The sequence below is a fragment of the Pteronotus mesoamericanus genome, unplaced genomic scaffold (assembly GCF_021234165.1).
Source record: "Pteronotus mesoamericanus isolate MK-2021 breed Mesoamerican mustached bat unplaced genomic scaffold, CSHL_Meso_final contig_657, whole genome shotgun sequence".
In the NCBI taxonomy this organism is placed as follows: Eukaryota; Metazoa; Chordata; class Mammalia; order Chiroptera; family Mormoopidae; genus Pteronotus; species Pteronotus mesoamericanus.
Genome location: NW_026555229.1, coordinates 2,697,620 through 2,723,255, shown reverse-complemented (window position 1 = coordinate 2,723,255; position 25,636 = coordinate 2,697,620). Strand labels below are relative to the sequence as shown.

Below are 25,636 nucleotides of genomic sequence, written 5' to 3'. Positions count from 1 at the left end.
GAACTTGGGCTCTTCTTAGGCCTTCAAAGTGCAACAAAGTGGGGTACAGGGCATTCTGCAAGGATGCCTTCCTCTTGCCTTTCCCTGGGTCTAATTCAGCCAGTGAAGTGTGGCCTCTATTACATTCATTCTCACAGAAGCATTCAGAGGAGCAGAGGGAATGGGGCAGATTTTTATCTCCAGGCAGTGGTGGCTCTGAATTTTTATGGGAACTTCACTGTGAATTCATTCATGAGTGAGATAAGATGTTTTCCCCCTTTGGCTGCACACTGAAGTATTATCCAAAGGATCAGGCTGGCACTTTTAATTCTAGCAACACTTTTAAATTATATATTCAGAGAACTGCAATGGTGAGATTTATCTACACAATTTTAGTACATTCATTCACTAACTCAAGAAATATTTATTAAGCACCTACTATACACCTAGGCATCGTGCTAGGTGCTGGAGCTTCAGCTCTTTCACTTAGGTACATCTCTTAGCTTCAGTATTCTCACCAGCAAAGAGGGAAAATAATAGTGCCTCCTCACAAGATTGTTTCATGAATTCAGTGAGATGATACATGTGAAGCACATAGTAAACACTCAAGAAGTATTTGTTCCTCGACATCGTTATGAACAAACATGGACCCTGATCTCACTGAAAGATCCAGTGGTGAATACATATGAGTAAACAGGCAATTAGCATACAGTATGAAAACTGCTCTGAAAGAGGAACCACAGGGTCCACAAGATCACATACAAGAGAAACCCTAACCCAGGCTAGGGACTTCAGGAGGCTTCTCAGAGGAAGTTTCATTTAGGCAGAAACACAAAGAACAAGCATTAACCATGCAGAGCATGGGTGGAAGTACTCCAGACAAAGGGAGCAGCATTTCTCAGGGCCCAGAGGTGTGAGAGAAGTGGGTTTTCAAGGAACTGGGAGGAGAGCAGCGCTACTCGGAGATAACTCCTGCTATCATTTGGGTTTATATCCTTCAAGTTTCACAGCACAGGGAAACACTTATTTCCCTTCAAAAATAAGATCACCCAATTTTAGAGGCTGCTCTTTTTCTATACACTATAATGAACATCTTTTGACATCATTAAATATTCCTCTCAAATATAATTTTTAGTGATTGCAAAATTTTAATAGTTGGTCTAGCATAATTTGTTTATCCGTTAATTTATTTAATTAACAGTTTTCAGTTTTATGTCAACAGTTTTTTTTTTTTTAATTTAAAAATAATGCTGTGATTGCTGTTGAACCAATTACAATTCTTTGGTCACAAGGGAAAAAAGAAGGGAAGAAATATAAAGGACTTAGACAGAAAGATGGAGGTGCAGGTAGATACATTTTGCCTCCTCGTACAACCAAAAGAAGGACAACAACAAATTTAAAAACAAAAAATAACCAGAACTGCCAGAAAATCAGAATGTATGGAAGTCCAACGACCAAGAAATTAAAGAAGAAACATTCATCCAGACCAGTAGGAGGGGCAGAGATGGGCAGCCGGGGTGGAGAGGATGCACAGCAAGGCTGCAGCTGGCGGACCAGGTGGGCAAGGCAGTGGCTGAAGGATGGGGTGGTCCCACATTTGCATGCAGGTAAACTGGGAAGAACAGCTGGGGAGTGAGACAGACTACACAATCAAGTGCAGGAAAAGCCCCAAAACCTCTGGCTATAAAAACCTGTGGGGGGTGTCATGGCAGCAGAAACTCCCAGCCTCACAGGAGAGTTTATTGGAGAGATCCACAGGGTCCTAGTATGTACACAGATCACCCACACCGGAGTCAGCACAGAAGGCCACAATTTGCTTGTAGGTAGTGGGAGAAGTGACTGAAAGCCAGATAAAAGCTGAGCAAACAGCACTGTTCCCTCTTGGACTCCTCCCCCACATACAGTGCCACAACACAGAGACCTGGGTTGCCCTGCCCCAGTGAATACCTAAAGCTCCGCCCCTTCCGATGTAACAGGCACGCTGAGACAGAGAAATATGGCCCAAATGAAAGAACAGATCAAAACCCCCAAAGTAGAACTAAGCTATGAAGAGATAGCCAACCTATCAGATGCACAGTTCAAAACACTGGTAATCAGGATGCTCATAGAAATGATTGACTATAGACACAAAATAGAGGAAGAACTGAAGGCTTTGCAAAATGAAATAAAGAAAAATATACAGGGAACCAACAGTAAAGGGAAGGAAACTGGGACTCAACTCAACAATTTGGAGCAGAAGGAAGAGATAAACATTCAACAAGAGCAGAATGAAGAAGCAATTAAAAAAAGTGAAGAGAGGCTTAGGAACCTCTGGGACAACTTTAAACATTCCAACATCTGAATCATAGGGGTGCCAGAAGGAGAAGAGGAAGAGCAAGAAATTGAAAGCTTATTTGAAAAAATAATGAAGGAGAATTTCCCCAATCTGGCTAAGGAAATAGACTTCCAGGAGATCCAGGAAGCTCAGAGAGTGCCAAAGAAGTTGGACCCAAGGGAGCACACACCAAGGCACATCATAATTGCATTACCCAAGGTTAAAGATAAAGAGAGAATCTTAAAAGCAACAAGAGAAAAGGAGACAGTTACCTACAAAGGAGTTCCCATAAGACTCTCAACTAATTTCTCAAAAGAAACCTTGCAGGCAAGAAGGGGCTGGAAAGAAGTATTCAAAGTCATGAAAGGCAAGGACCTACATCCAAGATTACTCTATCCAGCAAAGCTATCATTTAGAACGGAAGTGCAGATAAAGTGCTTCCCAGCTAAGGTAAATTTAAAGGAGTTCATCACCACCAAACCCTTATTATATGAAATGTTAAAGGGACTTATCTAAGAAAAAGAAGATTAAAAACTATGAACAGGAAAATGACAACAAACTCCCAACTATCAACAGTTGAACCTAAAAAACAAAGACAAAAACAAACTAAGCAAACAACTAGAACAGGAACAGGATCACAGAAATGGAGATCAGAGGGGATGGGGAAGGGGAAGGGGAAGAATGGAGTAAAAGGTACAGGGAATAAAATAAATGGTAGGTACAAAATAGGAAGGGGGAGGTTAAGAGTAGTATAGGAAAAGGAGAAGCAAAAGAACTTAGCTGTATGACCTATAGACATGAACTAGGGGGTGAGAGGGAATGCTGGTTGCGGGGGCGGGTGCAGGGTGAAGGGAAATAAAGGGGAGAAAAAAATGGGACAACTGTAATAGCATAACCAATAAAATATATAAACCCAAACCTGTGGATAAATTCCTAGTGGAGGCCGTAGTTGAGAATGTAAGAGTTGATGGAATTAAGGTAAAACTTGTAGGCAAATTGGCATATTTTGAGCAGGCTTAATGTGAAGCGATTACCTCTCGTTTACCTGATTGTATTGTTGAAATAAATACTGTGTTCACTAGGGAACATTCCCCTGCCTAATACTGTAAATCAGAGGCTATATAAATCTACTCTTCAAGTAATATTAATTAAACATGCTAGAAAAAATTTTAAAAAAATAAAGGACTTCAGAGAAGTAAGGTACTCAAAAGCTGAAGCACCCATCTTGGGCAGGATGGGATTCAGGGCAACATGGAATCCAGGTGCAGCACCAATGACTTTAGTCTTTTTAAGGTGCTGCTCCATAGAAGAAATCCACTTCAACCACTCTGAGTGGGTGTGGGCACACTGTTCGGTTTCCAGCTTCCCCAAGAGAAAGTTCAATTAACGTAACGTGAACATTTAGTCTTCTCAAAGGAGCTCAGGGATTCTTGAAAAATAGTAAACAATCATGGCTGAATCATTCCCCAAAGAAAATCCAGATGCTGTAATCAGAGGGGGACGAATTGATACTAGGACACAAAACCAACAATGGCCACTACAACCATCTTACGGATATGTCTTTGCACATATCTATCATTATTCCTTTGGAATAAATTATGAATTGGAATTATTAGGCCAAAGAGTATGTAGTGATTTAAGGCCTTTTGATGCATATTGCCAAGTTATTCTCAAGAAAGTTTATTTCTGGTGATTTATTCTTTTTTTCCCTTTTTTATTGTGATAAAATATATATAACATAAAATTTGCCAACTTAACCATTTTTAAGTATACAATTCAATATCATGGTGTATATACGCAATGTTGTGCAACTATCATCACTATCTATTTCCAAAATTTTTTATCACTCCTAATAGAAACTCTGTACCCATTAGGCAATAACTATCCCCCAGCCTTGGTAACCTCTATTCTACTTTCTGGCTCTATGAATTTACCTATTCTAAGTATTTCATATAAGTGAAATCATACAATATTTGTCATTTTGTGTCTGGCTTATTTCACTCATCATAATGATTTTAAAGTTCATTCATGCCGTAGCATATATCAGAATGTTATTCTTTTTTATGGCTGAATACTATTCCATTGTATGTATAGACCACGTTGTATTTAACCATCCATCTGCTGATGGACACCTGAGTATTTCTACCTTCTGGCTATTGTGAATAATGTTGTAATGTCATTTGAGCGCCTGTTTTCCTTTCTTGGGGTATGTACCAGGAGTGGAATTACTGGATCATGTGGTGATTCTATTTAACTGCGAGGAACTGCCAAACTTTCCCACGGTGACTGCACCATCTGTCAATTCATTCTTGATACTAAACACTAGGAAATGCTCCATTGGCATGCTAGACCATTATGATCTAACTATCCAAATTATTGAACCAAGAATGGTTCAAATGCATTTTTTCCAAAAATAACTCTTATTAAAATCAGATAGTATGACATTTTTTACAACAAACTTATCAGTTATGCCCCTGGCATTTTGAAGCCAGACAACATCACTGTCACAGTGAGCAGATGAATGTGAGCCTTTATAAATTCTTTGTGCAAACTTGTGGCTGCTTTCACTTGCAATATGCCTGGAATTCTGGCTGCATACACCAGTGTCTCTGGTGCCTCTTGTGGGATGACCCTTTGGCCTGCATTTCTAAACTGGAGGCTTCCTGGGCTACGATTCCAGTCAGTTCTCTGTGCATCATTCCATTGTATTGGGCTAGGAGTTCCTCACTGGCTGCTCCACAGAGCTCCAACTGAACCTACACCCCTCACCCTTATTTAGCTCTGGGATTGATGAGGCTCAGTAGAGAAAAATTCTGTAATTTTGTTTCAAGTAGATCATCTGAAGTCCCTCTAGAGATGGGTAAGAGAACCAAGGGACAGGAGACCAGACCAAAGGGAAAACAGATGCTGGGTTTGGCTCTGGGAATACAGCAATGAGAAAACTCAGTCCCATCATCATGAAACTCATAACGGACAGAAGGGAAGAGATATATGAATCAGAAATTCTACGGATAAATGTGCAAGTACAAATTGAATCAAGTGTCCTAAGAGAAAGAAATGGTTCTTTGAGAGCATGTAACACAGAAATGTGATTTAGCTCAGGCAGGGGACGGGGGTCGGGGGCGTCCAGGAAGTCTTCCGTGGGAAAATGACCCTAAGCTAGCATCTAAGAGTTAACTGTGTGTGTGTGTGTGTGTGTGTGTGTGTGCGCGCGCACGCTGGAGAGGGGTATGTGGGATGGGAGTGGGATGTAATTACAGAAACAAGAAGGCCCTGCCCATGTGGGAGGGGAAAAAAAAATCAATGTCCTTGAGCATGATAGGCAAGGCACTTAGGGCCCTATTTGTGTTAAAACCACTGGTCTCAGCCTCTTGTTTGCAAGAAATGCGAAGCTATTTGACAATTTTAAGTAAGGTGGTCAAACCATGGGATGGAGGGATATCATTCCCTCTAGAAAGAGTAACAGGGAAAATTATAGCTTTTAGTTGTCCGAAGATGCTATAGTCCCACAGAAACTTTCTGGATGTGCCCTGCAGTGCCCTCTCTGGAGGAGGCTAGAGCAGCAGGGTCCTCTCCCTTCCATGTGAGCTCGAGCACACCAGCACATCTGGGGCAGACATCCATGGTGGCGTTCCTCTTCGTTTCTCCTAGATGAAGAGTAGCTACTGATGTAACATTTGTACTCCATCTAATAAATGAGTCAGTCAGGTTTTTGTAACTTTAGAAGTCAGACAAGAGGCTCTATAAAGGAAAAATATTTGCCTTTTTGCTTACACACTTCAGTACATGTATACTTCCCAGAAGCAGAAAATGTTGAAAATATACAAGTTGAGGCACCTACAGGAAGGCTTACCAGTGCTCGGGAAAACCACGACCTTGCAAAGTTACCATTTCACTCACAGTCAGCCCTGGAAGCCCTCCCATCAGCTTCAGATGAATAATTCAGATTGAATAATTCATTCAATCAAAGGACACCTCCTGAATACCAACATTATTGTTCACGGGCACTAGGGATGCAAAGGTAAGCCCTGATCTCAAGGAGCTTCCTTCCAGCCATCGTTAAACTTTCCAAAGCACATGCGCACACTCGCACACACTAGTTAAGTTTACATTTTGGGGCAACTTGAAGCATAACTGCATACATACTATAAAATAACTGTTCAAATGAGGCTAAAAAAAGATCTTTCAAGGAGTAAAGAGAAGGATAAACAACACTTACCAAATACTTTTATATACCAGGCATTATGGTAGCTGTTTCCAGGTGCATCATCTCATTAAGCCCCTGTGAAGAAACTCGGGTTTGGATACAATAAATAACTTTCCAGGGTTTGAGTATATATCTTTCAACTGTAAGCAAATTATTTCTCCACTTTTGTTTCTGTGAAGCATTCCCCAAGTCCCCCAGTCATAATTAATTGTTTCCTCTTCTGAATTCCCAGAGTGCAAGTGGTTCCTGCTCGTGTGGTGTTTACTTTGGTGAGCCTCATTTTACAGAGTTGTTTACATGTATCTTGGCCCCTAAGTTCCTTGAGGACAGGAAGATGTCTTGTTCATCTTTGTATCACCCAGGCTGAACAGAATACCTCGCATACCACTAATATGTGCTCATGAAATGCTTATAGAATAAAAGAATGTATTCACAGCTCTCACTGGGTTGGTCAGAGCCTCGGGCCCCCGCCCAGCACCCCCTTCCCAGCCCTAGTTCTATAATGTATCATCAAGGGTCTGATGGCCATGAGGTGCGGCAAGCGCAAGCCCTGCTCAAGGCTCCAGGCATAGCTTCCTTTTACCACCTTTCCAAGCTGGTTGTGCAAACTCTCAGGAAGTCAGAATCCAGGTTGAGGTCCACGCAGGTTCTGGCAACAAGCAAGGGACCATCTGAGCAGAGAATTCTGGGATCATGGGGACTCACAACATGATCCCCAAAGAGGCATGGGCCCTTGGCTCTGCGGACATCTTACCCCACGGGAAGGGGTGCAGCTGACGGCAGACCAGAATTTGGCTCTCTAAAGCAAGAGCCCGCTTGCTCGGCTCTAAACTGATGGGAATAGCAAATGCGAGAAATAATGAGTGAAGTGGAATAAAGACAAAACATTTCAAAAATATGCACTGGATTTATATGTACTAAAAATGACAAAACAAACTTCAGAACTAAAGTTCAGGGGCACGTTAGGAAAGATTTAACCAGTGCACATTTGTTAGTTATTACTGTTACGGTCTTTGATTCTGTTTCCTTTTAGGTATGTTCTTTACTTATCCCTGGCTGAACTTGATCCCACTGAGTTTAAGTGGGCTGGGTTGGGGAAGGAGGAGGTGGTGCTGAGGACAGATGGGAAATACAGCTCTTGTTGCTGGGCTGCCGGGAGCCATCCCACCCTCTGCAATCAAGGATTTGAGCATTTAAAAAGCTGCGAATCCTGCTTAATGCTCATTCTCTATATCCAATCAATCACCATGTCCAATCAATTTTATCTCCTAAATATTTCTCAAATCCCTCATCTTCTCTCTAATTTAATTTCCTCACCTTAAACGATCGTCATCTTTCTTCTAACTAACCTCCTAAATGGTTTTCTTCAATCCATTTTCTGCACAGCTGTGAAAGTCAACTTGCTAAATGTAAATTGAATAATGTCACTTTACCTCTTAAAATTCTGCAGTGGCTTCCCATTTATTTTAAGGCAGATTCTAAAATCCTGAAGTCTATTATCAAACCTGGACCTACCATCCTCATCTGGTATTCACTTGCTGAGCTCCAAACTGAATTGGTCTCTTTTCAGATTCTCAAACTTTCTAAACTCCTTCCCATGCCAGAGCTCTCGCATAAGCTTTCTTTTGCCTGAGACACTTTCTATCCCCTCCCTTCTCTTCCTTAAATGTCACTCCATGACAGACTCCTTCCCTGACTGCCTCCTACCCCCAAACTGGGTCACATTTTCTATTTCACAGTCTCATAGATTCCTCCATTACCATTAGTACCATTAAAATTAATTCACTATCTAACTCATTGGCTTAAGGACTTTCTTTCTTGCTAGATTATGAGCTTCACAATAGCAAGAACTGTATGTGCCTTATTCACCACAGTTTCCCTAATGCCTAGCACAGAGCCTTAAACATGGTCCACATTCCATCAGCGAATTCTAGCACCTCCTATAAGCCAGGTGCTCTCCTCAGTGTGGACTGTAGGAATGGGTAAATAATCTCAGACTGGATGAACACATGGTTCAGCGATAAATCCAGTAAATTCTGCAACCCTCTTGTCGGTTTATTTCTCTTTTCCCATTTATTTTGGTTCAACTTACTCCATATACTTCATTGTCTAGCATTCAGACAATTGACTTTTTTGACAAATACTCAAGAAAAGGGAAAGATTTAAAACCTCTGTCTTTTCAGTGTCATCTGTTATTAGTTTTCCTCTCCAACTAATAAATGGACACTATTTTTCTTCAGTCCCCTCTCATGTCTGATACATTTAAAGAATGTCTGTTTGTGTCTCTCTTTGTCCCTTGAAAATTGCAATGCATTCCTTGCTGTGGATTTTTTTATTGTTGACATAAAAAGCCAATATATTTGCCTTCCTTCTTGATGACTTTTATTGTCTGAAAACTTCTCATTATATTCCATCTTTCTTACTACGTTCTTTTTTGTTGTTGTTAGAGATGTGTGTATGCATTCTTCTTTCTTTCCTGTTTGTTCATAAAGATAATTTCTGCTTTTTCATGTCATTACCTTAAAAGATATATTTAGAGATTGTATTATTTGTTTATTTTATTTATGATTATATAAATGGCACATATTGACAGTAAAACAAAAGAAAGAAAGTGAGAAAAGAGACAGAGAGGGACAAAGGCAGAGAGGGAGGAAGGAAGGAAATACAATTTGAGTCATCTGTTAGTTTATGAGAGCTAAGGACAGTGAGGGAGAGGGTGGAGATTATAAGAAGAAGGAGGAGGAGGAAGAGGAAGATAAATAGGGAATTGAGAAAAGAACACAGGTGAAAGAAAAGACTAAAAATGGTGAATGGAGCTAAGTATAAATGAAAATTTCACATTCACCTTGGTGTTTAACCTACTGTCAGCTGACTCATCAACCAAAATCCCCCATTCCCTGGAGGGGAGAGATGATAACCTAAGAGCAAGTGACCATAAACCATCTCTCCTTGGGTAAAACAATTCAGAGATGCCAGCCTATGGATGGGTCTTGATGTCATCTTCAGACAGGAAGCTCTGATTAACAAATGCAGCCCTAATTATTCTTTACTATCTTTTTAATATGTCATTTGACACATTCAAAAGAGTATCCATACCTGCATGTTACTTTTAAAGCAAACTAATACAATCAGCACCTGTGAATCCACCACCGAAACCCAAAACTAAAACATTGCTGATAAGTCTCATCAAAATATAATTCTCTCATATGCCATTTTCCTGATTCCTCTTGATCTACTTAAGGTAACTGTTATCCCAAATTTTGTGTTTATCAGCCTATTGCTTATATACCTATACACACAATTTTATTACAAATGTATGTGTGCTTAAACAACATGTATGACCAAAAAGATTCTTTTTTTAAAGATTTTATTTATTTATTTTTAGAGAGAGGGACAGGGAGGGACAAAGAGAGGGATAGAATCATCGATGTGTGAGAGATACATCAATTGGTTGCCTCTTCCACATCCCCAACTGGGAACCTGGCCCACAACCCAGGCATGTGCCCTGACTGGGAATAGAACGAGCAACCTTTTGGTTCTCATGCTGGCACTCAGTCCAAGGAGCCATACCACCCAGGGCATGAACACATATTTTTAAAAAAACAAAAAGCAAACATTTGTCTACACCGTACAAGAAACACAGAGCTATTGCCAAGACCACGCTTTACCTGAGTGCACTATCCTTGAATTCTGGGAGGTGGGGTGAAGTAGGAGCAGGGAAACCAAGGCTTTTTGTCCGTTGACTTACACTTTTGGAAGTGAAAGAGATCCATAGCAAATATTTTTCATATATTACCAAAAGGATAGGCAGAGAGAAAAGAAATGTAGAAGCACTTGGAAAGTACCTTATCTATAAATGGAAACTCAATGAATCTGCCAATAGAGCAAACTTGGGGCTTAACACTGAATTCTCTTTATTGCTTGCTTACTGCTAAATGGTGAATAGAAAACTTTTAAAAATAAAATGTGTTCTGATTTCAGTCTCTGAATTGAAAAGTTTTCCATGTTTTCTTCTTCTTTCAAGATTTGCTTTCATTTTGAAAGATCTAAGATACCTTCTAAATAGAAAAAAAATAGATGATTATGAGCCTTCACCCTCAAAGGAATGAAGGAAAGAAAGGAAGGAGGGAGAAAGGAAAGGAGGGAGGGAAGAAAGACCCCTGAGTGGAAGGAGTTTTTTTCTGTTCCTTTCATGTTTATTGATAAGAAGGCTCAACATCATAAAAATATAAATTATCTTCATTTGATCTATAAATTCAATGAAATTCCAAAGTCACAGGAGATTTTGTGTAGATACTTGATAATCTGATTCTGAAATGTCTATGACTGAGTAAAGTCCCAAGATTAGCAAAGCCATTACCAAAGAATAAGGCAGGAGGACTTGCTTTACCAGATTTTAAGTTATATATAAAACCACGACAATTAAAAGAGTGCAGGACAGAAAAATGGAACAAAACAAAGAGCCCAGAAAACAGACCCATGAATATATGGAAGTTTAATATCTGACACAGAGGGGGTTGTAGGTCACTAAAGAAATGAGAGACCATTGAATAAATGATGCTGGTATAATTGACTATTCATATGGAAAAATATAAAACTAGATACTTATCTCACCGCATACCCCAGATCAATTCTAGATTGATTAAAGCCATAACTATGAAAAAAATGAAAGTTTTAAAAGAAAATATAAAATATCTTTATGAACTAGGCATGAGGAAGGACTTACTAACATACAAAAAAGCTAAATATTATATGCCCACTAGGTTGGCAAAAATGAAGAAGTCTGAAAATAACAAGTGTTGGCAAGGATGTGGATCAAAGGGAATCAAACAGGCACTGTTTGCAGGAAGTATAAATTGGGATAATTGGAATCATTTTGGAAAAACAATTTAGCTTTATCCTATAAAGTGAATGTTTGTATATCTGTGTAGGACACAGCAATTCCACTCTTAGGTATTACTCTAGAACAGTGCTATGGTGCTTCTTTAACTTTAATGAGCAGCAGAATCACCTGCGCAGCCATGCAATCTGGAGGTCCCACCTCTGGGGATTCTGATGCAATAGGTCTGGGATAAAGTCTGTAAATTTGTGTTTCTATGAAGCATGTAAGCGATGAGGCTGCTGCTGGTTTCCAATCACAACTGGAGAAGTGCTTCTCCAGATTTCTTCTGTGTCTTAGGAAGTAGAAACAAGAATGTTGAAAGCCACATTGTTCATAATAGCAACAATCTGGACGCAACCCAAACAGCCATCAGCAAAAGAATGGATAAATAAATTGAAGTATGTTCACACAGTGAAGTACACAACACTGAAAATGAATGAACTGTATGTAGGTGTAACAACCTGGATGAATCCTAGAAGCATAATGTGAAGAGAAAAAAAAGACATAGAAAATTACATACAGCATGATGTCGCTTTTTAAAAGCTAATAAATTACATAATATATTGCTCAGGGTAAAGTTAAAATATGAACCAAAGGAATGAAAAGCACAAAAACAGGAAAGGGAAGAATCGTATAACTAGTCGCAACAGTGTGGGTATTACTGTAGCTTTTAAGGTGGATGATGGGTTCTCATATGCTTCAGAACTTTCATGTAAAAATCATATATTCTCCTGTAAATGGAAAATATACATAGTACACATAAAATGGGAAAAAATATTAAACGAGTGCTGATCAGGTAAACTGAGACAAAAAAAGATTACAAAGAAACTAATACTGTAATAAATGACAGAAAAGATCCTAGGGGAAATAGATATTCAGTGTGATGACAAATTTGAGGCCTCTTCTTGTAGAGAGAAAACAGAAGATTTTAAAAATGAGAAAAGAGATGATGCTCGTGCAGAATTGAGGATGGAGGTCTAACAGACTCCCGAAACAGAGACTGCAGCAAGCAGAAAGAAATAAGATTAAGGCTGTATCTAAAGAACATTCTCACAGGTTGAAGAAAGGCCTTACTTAGTCTTTCTTATCACAAGCACTCCCGAATACCAGCAAATTAATGCAGAAGCCCACATTGACACATTCCTGGTAAAAGTTCAAATATCAAGGATAAAACAAGACTCCTACAAGCATCGTGGCAGAACATAAAAGATAGAAAATAAACAGGCTAGCCAAACATAGAATAAAATTCATGCTAGCCTCGAACTTCTCTGGAACAACAAACACTATAAAAAGTTATTTCACGGTTTATTTGGAAAAGTAAATGGATATGACTAATTAAGAAAAGTTTGATAAGAAAAAATTATAATGAAATAGACTTAAATCTGTAGATATGAAAATGTAAATTTTAATCATTAAAATGATGTGAAACTGATAATGAAATGGAGAGTTCAGTGGAAGAGAATAGAAAATCTGGATGCAGAATTATATATAACATTTCTTATCAGTATGTCATGATACAAAATTCATAAAATACGTGATGTATTCCTATATCTACATATATTTAATTTGTATTATACACTATATCATAATATAATACATAGATAAATAAATATGTAAAGGTAATATATTAAACTATATCATATATAATTACTAATGTATAGAATTATTCCATTTATGATAGAATTATTCTATTTATAATACTATTTATATTTCTATATAGTTAGTATGTAATAAAGATGGACTTAAGGATAGATTATTCACTATATGATGGTACAACAACCAATAAATTATTCAGAAAATAATAAGGCTACTATCACACAACCAATATGTTGTTCAATCAACTAAAAAGTTAAATTTTTAAATGATATTATAATAAGAACTAGAAAAACATAAGTGAAGATTTGTCTGATTCTTGTGTGAGAAAAGACTTTCTAAGAATAAAAGAAATGGAAAGAAAAAGATTGACATCTTTTCCTGTAAAAGTTTTTTAAATTCTTCATATCAAAAAATTTTTAAAAAGGTAATAAAAGGAAAATTACAAACTTGGACAGAACATTTGCCCACATACATTCTAAAGGATTCTTACTAATCATATTAAAAGCTATGTTACAGAATGGTAAGTAAAAGGTAGACATCTCATTGGAAATATGGGTGACTATAATAAACACATTACACTCAACAACACAGAAACTGTAATCAAATGAGAGCAGATTAAACCAATGAGATTTTGTATCTGTAAGACTGACATTGATGAAATATTTGCCTTTTTAAATAATAGGAGACTATATTTAATAGTCATCCTAAGACCACTTGAAGTTAATTCAGGTAGATGATCCGGCAAGGTTTAGAGTCCACTACTCAGGACCAATTCAGATTTTTTCCTGGTGGCAAAGGGGCTTTGAGACTCTGTTCTGATTTATGCAACTCATCAGGCATTTTTAAGCAGCTGATGTTAAGATGGCTACACAAGAGAAGATAAAAAGATTATTAAGAGCTTCTGCCTGGAAAGATGATGGCTGAGAAGACATGGTTGACATCTTTAAGACCTCGAATGGCAGGCACCGAATAGTCTGTTCACTGAATAACAGGACTGAAGTGGTGGGAGAAGCCCGTAGGCAAATTAGGAAGCCCTGTGTTGCAAACACTGAGTCATTACCCCGCACCAGGGAGTAAACGCGTACACAATGCAAATGCAATTGTATGTTTGTATCAAATACAAACACAAAATATGGTAATAGCAAATATAATACAAATTAAGGTGTTGATGAACAGGCTTTTCAAAGTTCAAGTACATGTGTGGGTTACAAATTGAATATTTATCAGTTCCAAATAGACCCTGGAATAGTTTTTAAAATATCATGTTCTTTTTAGTTTATAATTATTCTTTTTATTTTAGAATTATTGGGGATGACCCAGAATTAGCACCATGGTTTGCAAACATTTTTCTGTTTTTGTTTCTGACCCTGGAATCAAGGCTTCTGGTCTCCTACCTGGAGAAACCTCAGCTCTCTCACACCACACTAGTTGTCTTCAGCGACGATATTTGGAGAATGACATTTTGGATTCTCATATTGGTGGCAATTCTAAAGATTGTAAATCTTCCCTTCTACAATTAAACAGAAGCCATAAACCAATATAAAAGTACACTCATAGGAAAGTAAAGTTGAAACTTTAAGGCCCCAACTAGTTGTTATGTCACATGAAACTTTTATTTCCAATGAAACTTTGATTCATGTGTGTGCATGTGGCTCTGAGTCACCTCCATTTACATTAACCCCTTAGGTCAGTTGAAAAGCCACTTCAGATAGTGCTGACTTTACTATCAACCCAGGGTGAGCGCTTCCTCTGGGTGACCACGCTTACAGGGTCAGTTGCATGGGTCAGGATGTACTCCTGCTCAGAAGGACTCTCTGGCCTGTGTGTTTGTCATGTGTACTCAGAACACCTGAATATGTGTCCTCCCCTGACTCTTTGCTTGTGTGTTCTCCTCAGGACTACTGGCTGTCTCTCCTGTACAAGCGCTTGATCGGCCCCAAGGTCTTGGCCGTGCACGTGGCTGGGCTCCAAAGGAAGCCGCGGCCAGGCCGAGTGATCCGGGACAAACTGAGAATTTATGCTCACTGCACAAACCACCACAAGTAAGTCTTTAGAGAGGTGTCACAGAAGGCTGCCTGAGGGGCTTCAGGCTTTGGGCCCTCTTAGAATTCCATGCCTTTTGGGACCCCTTTAAGACTTCTTGAACACTGCCTCTGGAATTACTCATTCTACTTGCTCTTTGTGGATTTCAAATGATCTCTGATAAATAACTTTTCCCCAAGTAAACCCCTTTCTCACACTTAGAGGATTTATTCATAAAACATTCATAAAAATACATGCTATTTGTTCATTTACTTCTTCATCCAACAAATTTTTATTAAGCCTTTTCTCTGTGCCAGTTGATGTAATGCCCGAGGCTTTTTTGTACGCCTCTGGCTAAACCAAGGCGAGGTATAAAATCTGTTCCTGTGATCCACCAGCAGAGCTTAAGGAAATAATTTGACATTTCTGACAGATGCTGGAAAGCTACATGCTAACACTTAGCCCCACACCAGTGTGTCCCAAACTGGTGTGAGAGAAGGTGTACCCAAAGGAGTCATGTCAGCTTTAGAGCCACTTTCAGTACTTCAATAATCTTTTCAGCTACTTTAAGGGTTAAAAAGTTAAACAAAATCCGTTTTAGGGGGCTGGACCTACAGCAACCCAGCATGGTGACCTACAGCTGTCCCCCTCTTTGTGATCTGGGGCACTAATTGTTGTTCAAGTTGTCTTTAAAACAAACAGGAAAAATAGTTATCAGTAAGTAAAGTTTGGCAGATAAAATATTTTAAAACATGAGAATCATAAAGTGAAACTTTAAAACTGAGCCTAAAGCAAAACCCCTCAGACCATAAATGTCTTTCTTACATCATTTCCTGTTTAAGGAACAGAGTAGGCAGCCCTGGAAAAGAGAATTCCTTCTCTTAATGCAAAGAAAGGGGGTGTGGGGGGGTTGGGGGCAGTGTCCCCAGCCAGGCCTTCATTCCAGCAGGCCTGTCAGGGGCCGATCACGGGCAATAGACAGCACAAAGGGCCCCGTGGTCAGGTTACAACAGGCGCTCCTTCCCCTTCCTTGATGAGAGAGGAGCCAAGCCAATTAATTTCTCATGATAAGGTTTTTCAAAGAATCACTCTGAGCAAAGGCAGCCAGGGGCCAGTTGTCTTGTCTTTAGATACAAGTACCTATTGTGGATGAGTGGAGTCTGGTTTGGGCAGAGGCCAGAGGTTTTCAACATCCCTTTTGCTCAGCAGGAAGCTCAGTCCAATACCTGACAGAGAGTGACTGCTTTACGGCCTTGGCCGGGAGTTATCTGATCACCACACAAGGAAACACTGTGCTCCTTGTCTCCACCCCGAAGTAACCACCCAAAAGGTGGACCCCAAGCTTCAAGAGAGAAAAATTATTCTTGGCACCTTTCGTCCCTTTTGGGAAGCACATCAGTTTGTGGCCTTCATACCATCTGTCTGAGGACTCGAGGGGGGAAATGTCAATAGCACAGGCTGAGCAGAACTTGAGTGTCTTCACAGAGGGCCCCTCACCTAGCCTCTTCCCAACGTTGATGCTGCCGTTCTTCCACATTCTCACTGAACTTGTCACTAATATTCTGAGTATACCATGAACTCAGTGTCTCATTTGTTTTTGTATTCTTGGTGTCTAATACAGTGACTGGCCTAAAGAAGTTCTCAGTAAATATTTGATGAATAAATGAGTGAATGCAGAAACAGGCATTAAGACATTATTTCTGATGTAGAGTTCTAGCTCCCTTCTGCTTTGATACCACAACATCAGCCAGAAGGAGAAGCTGTGGTAGAGTGGCTAAGAATTCGACACTCACTAGCACGAGGCCTCCAACAAGTCACTCAGATCATCCAGAGTCAATGTTCTTTCTATGTCACCAGCTCTCCTCTGCTCTCTGGGGGGCATCAGTCACTCCAGAACTTCTCTGGGGAAATGGTGCCACTGTGCTTCTCTCAGGGCCATTCTTCCTTCTCCCTATTAAAAGAAGAAGGAAGGGAGGAAGGAAGGAAAAACTTTACTAATCCATTCTACACATGACTCTAATGGTAGTAGTTGGGGTAAAGGCCTTTTTGTTCCTGTAGAAAAGAAAGCCCTCAGTGGATGTACTGCACGGGCTGAGATTGCAGGTCTCCTCCATGTCACTGGGTGTCAGGCACCCCAGACAGGTAGGCACAAGGAGAGAGGTGCCTCTGCTCCATCTCTCTGGGAAGCCACACACCCTGTCTGTATGCCCTCATCCTCCACAACAGTCCTGAGGAAACACTGCTGATTCACTTAATTTATTTGTGGCCAACAAGGCCCAGGTCACAAAATGTGCCAGAGTGGGCATGTTGGCGGCACACAATTCAGCCTTGACCAGTACTCTGAAAATATATTATATATCCTTGGTCAAATCAAGGATTGGGTGAAAAAGTATAAACTTACCTTAGAAGAACCCAGAGAAAGTGTCTATTAACACTGCTCCTGCACTCCAATGTGTATTGAACACTTGCTATATGCCAGCCACCTTGCCAGTAATTTGCACTTATGTTATACTGAATTCCACAGTTCTGTGGCATCACCCTTGTATATGCAATAACACCATTAATAATGCAAACCACTTTACAGTTGGACAGAACCCTTAGAGATCTTTTGGCCCTCGTGTCCTATACAACACAGCAGTGCCTTTTACACTCTCCCTGACGGTTAGGCAACCGCTACCTGAATACCTCTGTGTCTCTCATGGCAGTCTCTTGCATTGTGGGTCATTTCTGACCTTGGAGGGCATTGTCTTTTATGATAGACTTAAGAGCAAAAGTCAGATGCCCATACCAACACCAGCAGATGGTCTTCTGCTTCCTGTCCTAGAGTTAGCAAATTAGGACACTTGCAGCATGGGAGGTCTCACCTTTGGTCTTCTTGTTCAGAGAACAAATACGTTTTGACTGGGAAAAACCATTTTCTACACCATTTGCTGAGAATGTATGTTTCTGGGGAGGCACAGAGGTCCTTAGCCAAGTTCAGAACCAATTGGAACCTGGTGGATATTGAAGCAAAACTGATCCTTTTGGGGTTCAAGTTCATTTATTATTGGCAAAACATGACTTCCTGTTTTTCAGAAGAAGTTTTTTTAAAGGCTCATAAAAAAGGTTCCTGAGGCTTCTTGGACATCAAATGGCTCTTACAAAACAATATTTTGATGAGTTAAGTGTAAATGAATCAGAAACATGTGGATTAAATTTCCCTTAAAATACACAGGGGCTTTGAAATTAGGGGGAAAAAATGTTTGGCAAAACATGGCCTGACTTTTACCGAACCCAAAAACTTTGAATTAGATTTGGAGACAATGGACCAACCTAGTTTTCAAGCTCATTGACTTTCCCTGAGAATGACTGTGATTCCAAAGTATCACCCACCCTTCCTTCCCTTTCCTAGTCTCCCAGCTTCACTAGAGACAGCTTCTAGGATGGTGACTGTTTTTTATCTGGAAGTCAAGATGCACCTCCCCATATGACATTCCCCACCTCTTACGTCCAAGATATTCCAGTTCCAGCCTCCCTTTTCTGACTCACTTCCTCCTCCTCCCATAGCAACACAGAGAAGATGTTAGGCAGCAAAAGAACAGCCAGAAAGATGAAGTCCAGATACGTGCAGGATTCTCCGCTGGTGGTAAAAATGTCACCATGAGTGAGACATAGAGCAAGACAGATGTTCTACCAGACAAAAAGGGACATTCATTAAGAAAACCAAAAACCACCTGGACTAATTGCCTGCAGGCCACACCTTCAATCAGACCCCATTTTCCAAGGGAACAGATACCATTCCAAGATTAGTTTTCTGTGGGCAGAGAATATGCATTCTTCAGGAATCTGGATTCTCAACACCGTACTTTCAGGATGGTGCTGTACTGCCCAGCCAAAAATACGTCTTCACGGCAAGACCTCTGCTTCATGCCCTTGCCCATCAGCCGAGCAGGGAAGGCCTGGCAGAGGCAGATCCTACCCGACAGGAGGCTCTAGGAGTTCTATGAGAGCCTCTGAGCCTTGGTCTCTGGGCTGGTTTTCAGTACTGGTTTGTCTCCCTCAGGGGAACTATGTAAATGAAAATCAGGTCTTTGCCAGGCAGTTGAAAAGACAGCTCTCCCTGGAGCAATGCTGTGATTTCAGGTCTGCCTCCCACCTACCACTCCCCACCTCCCACCCTCTCCTCTCCAGTCTCTGAGGCCTCATTATGCCGTGGCTCTGCAGAAGAGAAACTCATAAATGCAAGCACCAACCTCTCTCCTCCTCCACTGCTGGCCTTTGAGAAGGTTGTTGGATGACTGTTAACAGAAGGGATTACTGTAGTTGGCAAAGTTGGTATCCATGCATGCCTACTTTCGTTCACACTCTGGAGCCCAGAGCAGCAGTAGTTCATGCTGTCTTCCTCAGTTTCATACACCAGTAAGTTAAGCTTAAGGCCTGCCAATGGAATATAGTTGGTGTCCTTCAGTGATGGTAAATGCTGACACAGACTAGCAGCATCTTTCTCCAGAGCTCTGGTGACACAAGTCTGCTCAAATAAGTCGGCATCTCTTCTGACCGAGTTCATTTGGCTCCAATAGCTAGTTCACATGTTTCAGGGGATTGAGAAGAAGGACCAGGGGAGAAGGGACCAGATGGAAAAGTCATCTAATAATTTATCAGAATATCATATAAGCACACAGAAAGCATTGAACACAGTAAGGTGCCCTCCTACACATGCAAGAAAAACCATGACACAGAGCCAGTGGGATACACTTCTCATGACCTTAGTGGGGTGGCTAGAGCCATCCCACTAAGGGTTCCCAAACCCAACTCTTCTGCCAAATATCCCAGAAAGATATTTTTTTATTATAGATTTCCAAGCCCTCATCACAAATGGGTTGAATAAAAAAATCCAGGCATTAGCCCTGGAAACTATATTACTAAAAACAAATAAACAACCCAAGCTATCACATTGACCTACCCTTGGTCACTCACCCCTTAATTATCACCTTTGGAAGAGATGAGTGACCCAGGGGCTGAGGGGGCTGTTACTGCAGGGAATGGTATTTTCCTCTGGGCAAAGTTGATGTAGAGTTTCTCTGAGCTCCCCCTTTGAAGGCTGGATCAGGTCATTTTTTCTGTTTCCTCTCATTAACCCATCCAGATGGGGCCTTAAGGGACCCCTTAGAAACAAAATCTTTTTTCCTACAAGAGAGAAGGAAATCATTATAGCTTTGTTGATACATACTGAAAGGCCATGTAGGCATATAGTTCTCCCAGGCTTCTGAACATCCTGTAGTAGTTTAAAAGGATTCCAAAATGTTAAACAGTTTTATAATCTCAGGGTAGGTAAAACAGCTAAAGCAGAAATCAAAGAGATCAATAAATTTGACTACATAAAGGTTTTAACTTTTACACATCAAATACAATGTAAGCGAACTGAATTTGGTTAAAGAAGACTGGGGGAAATTTTGTAACATACATGAAGGCAAAGGCTCACTATCTTTAGTAAATAAATAGTTTTATAAACCAACAGAAAATGGGCAAAAGGCATGGTCAGTTTACAAAAGAAGTGAAATGGCTAACTGCACTTTGGTATGAGTTTTTTAAAATTAGAAATTAATATAATATTGAAACCCCATTATCACCTCTCAGGTTGAGAAAGCTTAATATCCAGTGTTGTTAAGAGTATGAGGAAAAGTGTGATCTTGTACAGAGTCAATCAGAGCAAATCCGTACAGATTTTCTAGAGCGTTAATATCGATATTATCAAAATGTGTGTTATCAGTCAGGATTGGTGAAATTATGCTCTGATAACAAAAGGCCTTCAGATATCCATGGCTTTCAAGGAGAAAATGGATTTCTCATTCCCAACCCTTGTCTGTCATGGCTCAGCTGTACCTCTGCTTCACATTGTCTCCATCCAGGCTACTGGTCAGCAAGGTACCTCACCTTCTGATAAGAATGCTGCCAGTCTTCCAGCAGGGAGAAAAGGGACAAAACATGGGTCGGCTCTTAAAGCTTCTGGCCGGAGGTTTTATCATGCTCACCCACATTTCACTGGTTTCAGCAGAGCAGGGACATAAAATACTCCACAGGGAGGGGCACCACCAGGAACAAACCAGAAGTTTTGGTGAGGCATTGTACAATGTCATTCCCCTGACCTAATGTTTCCGACTTCAAAGACTTCATCCATCAGAAATAATCATGATGTGCAAAAAGTTTATGTACAGTCCAGTGCTTCATCACATAATTTATAATGGCAAACAATTGAAAACAACCTAAGTCCCCAAAAGTAAGGTGTTAGTTAAATAAATTATGTTACAGTTCTATGACAGAAGAATTTAGCATTCTTTTATAAGTACAATATATCATATAATAACATGGGAACATGTTTAAGATGTTCATGAACTGAAAACACTGTGTAAACAACTTGATCCCAATTATGTAAAAACTGGGAAATACGTCACATACTCAGTAAACACTTGTCAAATTGGTAAACTAAAAAAACTGGAAGGATGTTTATGGAAATGTTGTTGTATCTCGACATGTTGAATTCTGGGAATTTTCTTTTTGTGTTTATCTATATTTATTTATTTATTTAGGTAGTCAACATGTTTTATTTCCATACTTAAAGAAAGATATTTTATTCTCTCAAACCATTACAATACACTTAACCAAAAACAAAAGGAGGATGTTGAGAAGCGACCATCTTCTTTGCAGGAAATCACCACAACAAGGCCTTTCTGTTTTTGAAGGTGGCCAAGAACCATAAAATAAGTACCCTATGCTGGTGGAGTCCTGCTTCCTGTGGTCTGTAAATTATTTAGATGCATTTAACTGACCAACTTTGTTTCCATCTTTTCCTTCTCTCTCTCTCTCTCTGAATCTCAGCCACAACTATGTTCGGGGGTCCATCACACTTTTTATCATCAACCTGCACAGATCAAGAAAGAAAATCAAACTGGCTGGGACTCTCAGGGACAAGCTTGTGCACCAGTACCTGCTGCAGCCCTACGGACAGGAGGGCCTGAAGTCCAGGTAAGTGCTGGCCTGGACATCGCTCAGGTGCAAGGGCAGCAGAAGCTGGGTGGGGAGGGGGCAAGAGTCACACCTTTGCTGAAGTCATCAATGGCACTGTTAATTAACTCAGGGGCTCAGCGGGATGGAGTCAGGGGACTACTGACTCCCTTTGGGAGTCAGTCATTTCCCTGTCTCTAGGCTTGGATCTCTCAACTGTAATGAAACAGTGGATGAAATATTTCTCAACAAGGTCACTCTTGGTATCTGGGCAAGACAATTCTTCATGATGCAGGATGATCAAACTATTTAGCACCCTTGGCCCCTGCCCATTAAATGCCCATAGCACCCCCTAGTCATGTGACAAGCTAAAACACTGGTAGCTGAGAACCACATCCCTTTCAGCCATAACATTTTGTAATGCTGTGACTCTGTCATCATTTATAAACGCGGGGCTTCAAGGAAGGAGAACGGAACAAAGGATCAGAAATGCAGACCTCAAAGTCAGCTCTGCCCCTAACCTAGTAACTTTGAGCACATCACCTGTCTAGATCTCAATTTTTTTCTCTGAACAACAATAAAGAAATTATATTCTGGAGGCTTTGTGGTCCCTTCAAACTCTATAAATACATTATTCTGCAATACTCCTTACTTTCTCAGTTTTTACTAGAGACTGTTGACAACACTGACTTCTATCAGCAGAGAGCAGCTCTCTGCCCCAGTGACAAGGGCCTGGTCAAGGGCAAAGCCACCTCAGTTCCCCAAGTGAGGCCTCCCAGGAAGGGTATGGGAGGTTGTGCGGACTGGGAGCATTCCCACTCCATTTTTAATGTTTACCAAGTTTAACAAAGCTGTAAACTTGGAGCAGGTGGCTTGCACTCCCACAGCTGCCCACAACTATTTGTGCTTTAATTATTCGCTGTTGTACTGCAACCTTGGTGGCTTGCATTTGGCTTCCAACTGTATATGCAATGGGAACAAAACACAATCTGGGAAGTCACTTATGGAGTTTTTTAGCCCACCCTAGAATTGTACTTTCAGTCTTGGTTCACCTTCTGGCTCTGTTTTCTGGCTACATGTACACTGCTTATACTTTTCTTTCCTCTCAATCCTACCTGTATCAGCAGAACTCTTGAGTGTTTTATCCCCTCTCCCTCAACTCCCAAGTAGCTCACGACTGGTATGCTGAATCCCTGGGCTTCATCTGAGGCAGGAGGCTTGGTTCTGGTTTCCTAAAGAATCTGTGACCTGGGCAAATCCTTTAATCCTAATCCTAGGACTCAATTTCCTAATCTGCAAAATTCAAGGATTACTATATTTTCACTAAGATCCCTTCCAGCTCTAAAATTCTCATCGTTGGTCTAATTTTCTGAGGACCATGAGTTTAAGTCTCTGACTGCTATTTTTGTGTGTGTGTTACTAGTCCTTTATTTTTTAAACTACATTTTATTGATTATGCAATTACAGGTGTCCTAATTTTTCCTCCTTTGCCCCACCCCCCCACCACCCAGCATCCCCCACTCCCTCAGGCAATCCCCACACGATGCCCATGGGTCATGCATATAAGTTCTTTGGCAGTAGCCAAAATGGCAGTAGCCATTTCCTATGCTGAACTTTACATCCCCATGGCTATTCTGTAACTACCTATTTGTATTTAATCCCATCACCTCTTTGCCCATTCACCTACACGACCCCTGTCATCTGGCAACCGTCAAATCCATCTCCATGTCCATGATTCTGTCTCTGTTCTTATTTGCTTAGCTTGTTTTTTAGGTTCAACTGCAGAAAGATATATATTTATTTCCATTTTATTGTTCATAGTTTTGATCTTCTCCTTTTTCTTAAATAAGTTCCTTTAACATTTCATATAATAATGGTTTGGTGATGATGAACTCCTTTAATTTTTCTTTGTCTAGGGAGCTCTTTATCTGCCCTTCAATCTAAATGATAGCTTTTCTGGGTACTGCAACCTTGGATGTAAGTCCCTACTTTTCATGACTTTGACTATTTCTTGCCAGTCCCTTCTTGCCTGCAAACTTTCTTTTGAGAAATCAGCTGACAGTCTCATGGGAACTCTCTAGTAAGTAACTAACTTCTTTTCTCTTGCTGCTTTTAAGATTCTCTCTTTATATTTAACCTTTGGCATTTTAATTATGATGTGTCTTGGTATGGACCTGTTTGCTTCCATCTGTTTTGGGACTCTCTGCGCTTCCTGGACTTGCATATCTACTTCCTTCATCAAATTAGGGAAGGTTTCTTTCATTATGTTTTCAAATAAGTTTTCAATTTCTTGCTCCTTCTCTTCTCCTTCTGGTACCCCTATGATGTGAATGTTTGACCTCTTACAGTTTTCCCAGAGGCTGCTTACATTATCCTCATTTCTTTTTATTCTTTTTTTGTCTTGTTCTGACTGGTTGTTTTTTTCTTCCTTATGTTCCAAATCATCGATTTGATTCCCAGCTTCATTCACTCTACTGTTGTTTCCCTATAAATTGTTCTTTATTTCAATTAGTGTATCCTTTGTTTCTGACTAAATCTTTTTTAATGCTGCTGGGGTCCTCACTAAGTTCCTTGAGCATCCTTATAACCAGTGTTTTGAACTCTGCCTCTGATAGATTGCTTATCTTCATTTTGTTTAGCTCTTTCTCTGGAGTTCTGATCTGTTCTCATTTGGGCCATATTTCTTTGTCGGCTTATTTTGGCAGCCTCCCTGTGTTTGTTTCTATGTTTTAGGTAGAGCTGCTAAGACTCCCTGCTTGGTAGTGTGGCCTAATGTAGTAAGTACTATAGGATCCCGTGGCACAGCCTCCCTGATCACTTAAGCTGGGTACTCAAGGTGTGCTCTTCATTTGGGTTAGCTGAGCCTTGATTGCTGTTGGCAGGTCAGTGGAGGGATTTACCCAGGCCAGTCAGCTGCAAGGACTGGCTGTGACCACTGACTATCAACCTCCACCCCCATGGAAGATCTGCTGTGCAGGGGCAGGGTGGTGGTGCTCCAGTGTGGTCTGTAACTATCCACTGGGTGAGCAGGCCCTGAGGTTTCCCAAGTGTTACAGGCCAAGGTCAGCCCCTACCTGTGTTTTGCCTGGGGCACCCTGCCTGAAGTATAGAGCAATCTGAGAGGGCTGCTACTTGTGCTGGAGTTGGAGAGTCCCAGGCAAAGCCAAACTGTGAATCTAGTCTGGATGCTGCTAGTGCTGGGCCTGGGGGTCACTGAGGCCAGCTGTTGTTTGTTTGATAGGATTTGGGAAGCTGTGAAGCATGAGCCAAGACCAGCCATTCATATGGAAAAGTCACTGTTAACAGCTGAAAGTTCGATGGGATGGAGCCTCAGGAGATCTCCAGGGTGGGGAAAACAGTGTTAACCAGGTTGATGGAGTCTCAGATATGGCACTCACCTACCAGGTCTGTGGCTCTTTCAGAGGAGGGTTCAGAAAAGGGACAATGGTCTCTGCCTGCCTTTCTGTCTGGGAGAAAGCTGTCCCCTAGCCCTCACCTTGATGCCAGACACTTCAGTTCCTCCCTGTATGCCTTTCAAGCTGCTCCTCTGGTGCTAGAGCTTAGAGGGAGTGAGCCTGGGTAAGTCTATGTGTGGGTTCTTTAAGGGAATTACTTGGGACTCCAGTAGTTTCTTCCACCGACTCAATCTCAGCTT

At 40.7% G+C, this 25,636-nt stretch overlaps 1 protein-coding gene across 3 annotated transcripts in view; it reads left to right on the top strand.

Moving 5' to 3' along the window:
- The window catches only part of HPSE2 (heparanase 2 (inactive)), a 650,239-nt gene that overhangs the window by 606,912 nt on the left and 17,691 nt on the right, over positions 1-25,636 (top strand). For all 3 annotated transcript variants that reach the window (XM_054581334.1, XM_054581333.1, XM_054581332.1), the window contains 2 exons: positions 14,875-15,020; positions 21,856-22,002. In XM_054581334.1, coding sequence (XP_054437309.1) covers positions 14,875-15,020; positions 21,856-22,002 — 293 coding nt within the window. The remainder of the gene's footprint in view (positions 1-14,874; positions 15,021-21,855; positions 22,003-25,636) is intronic.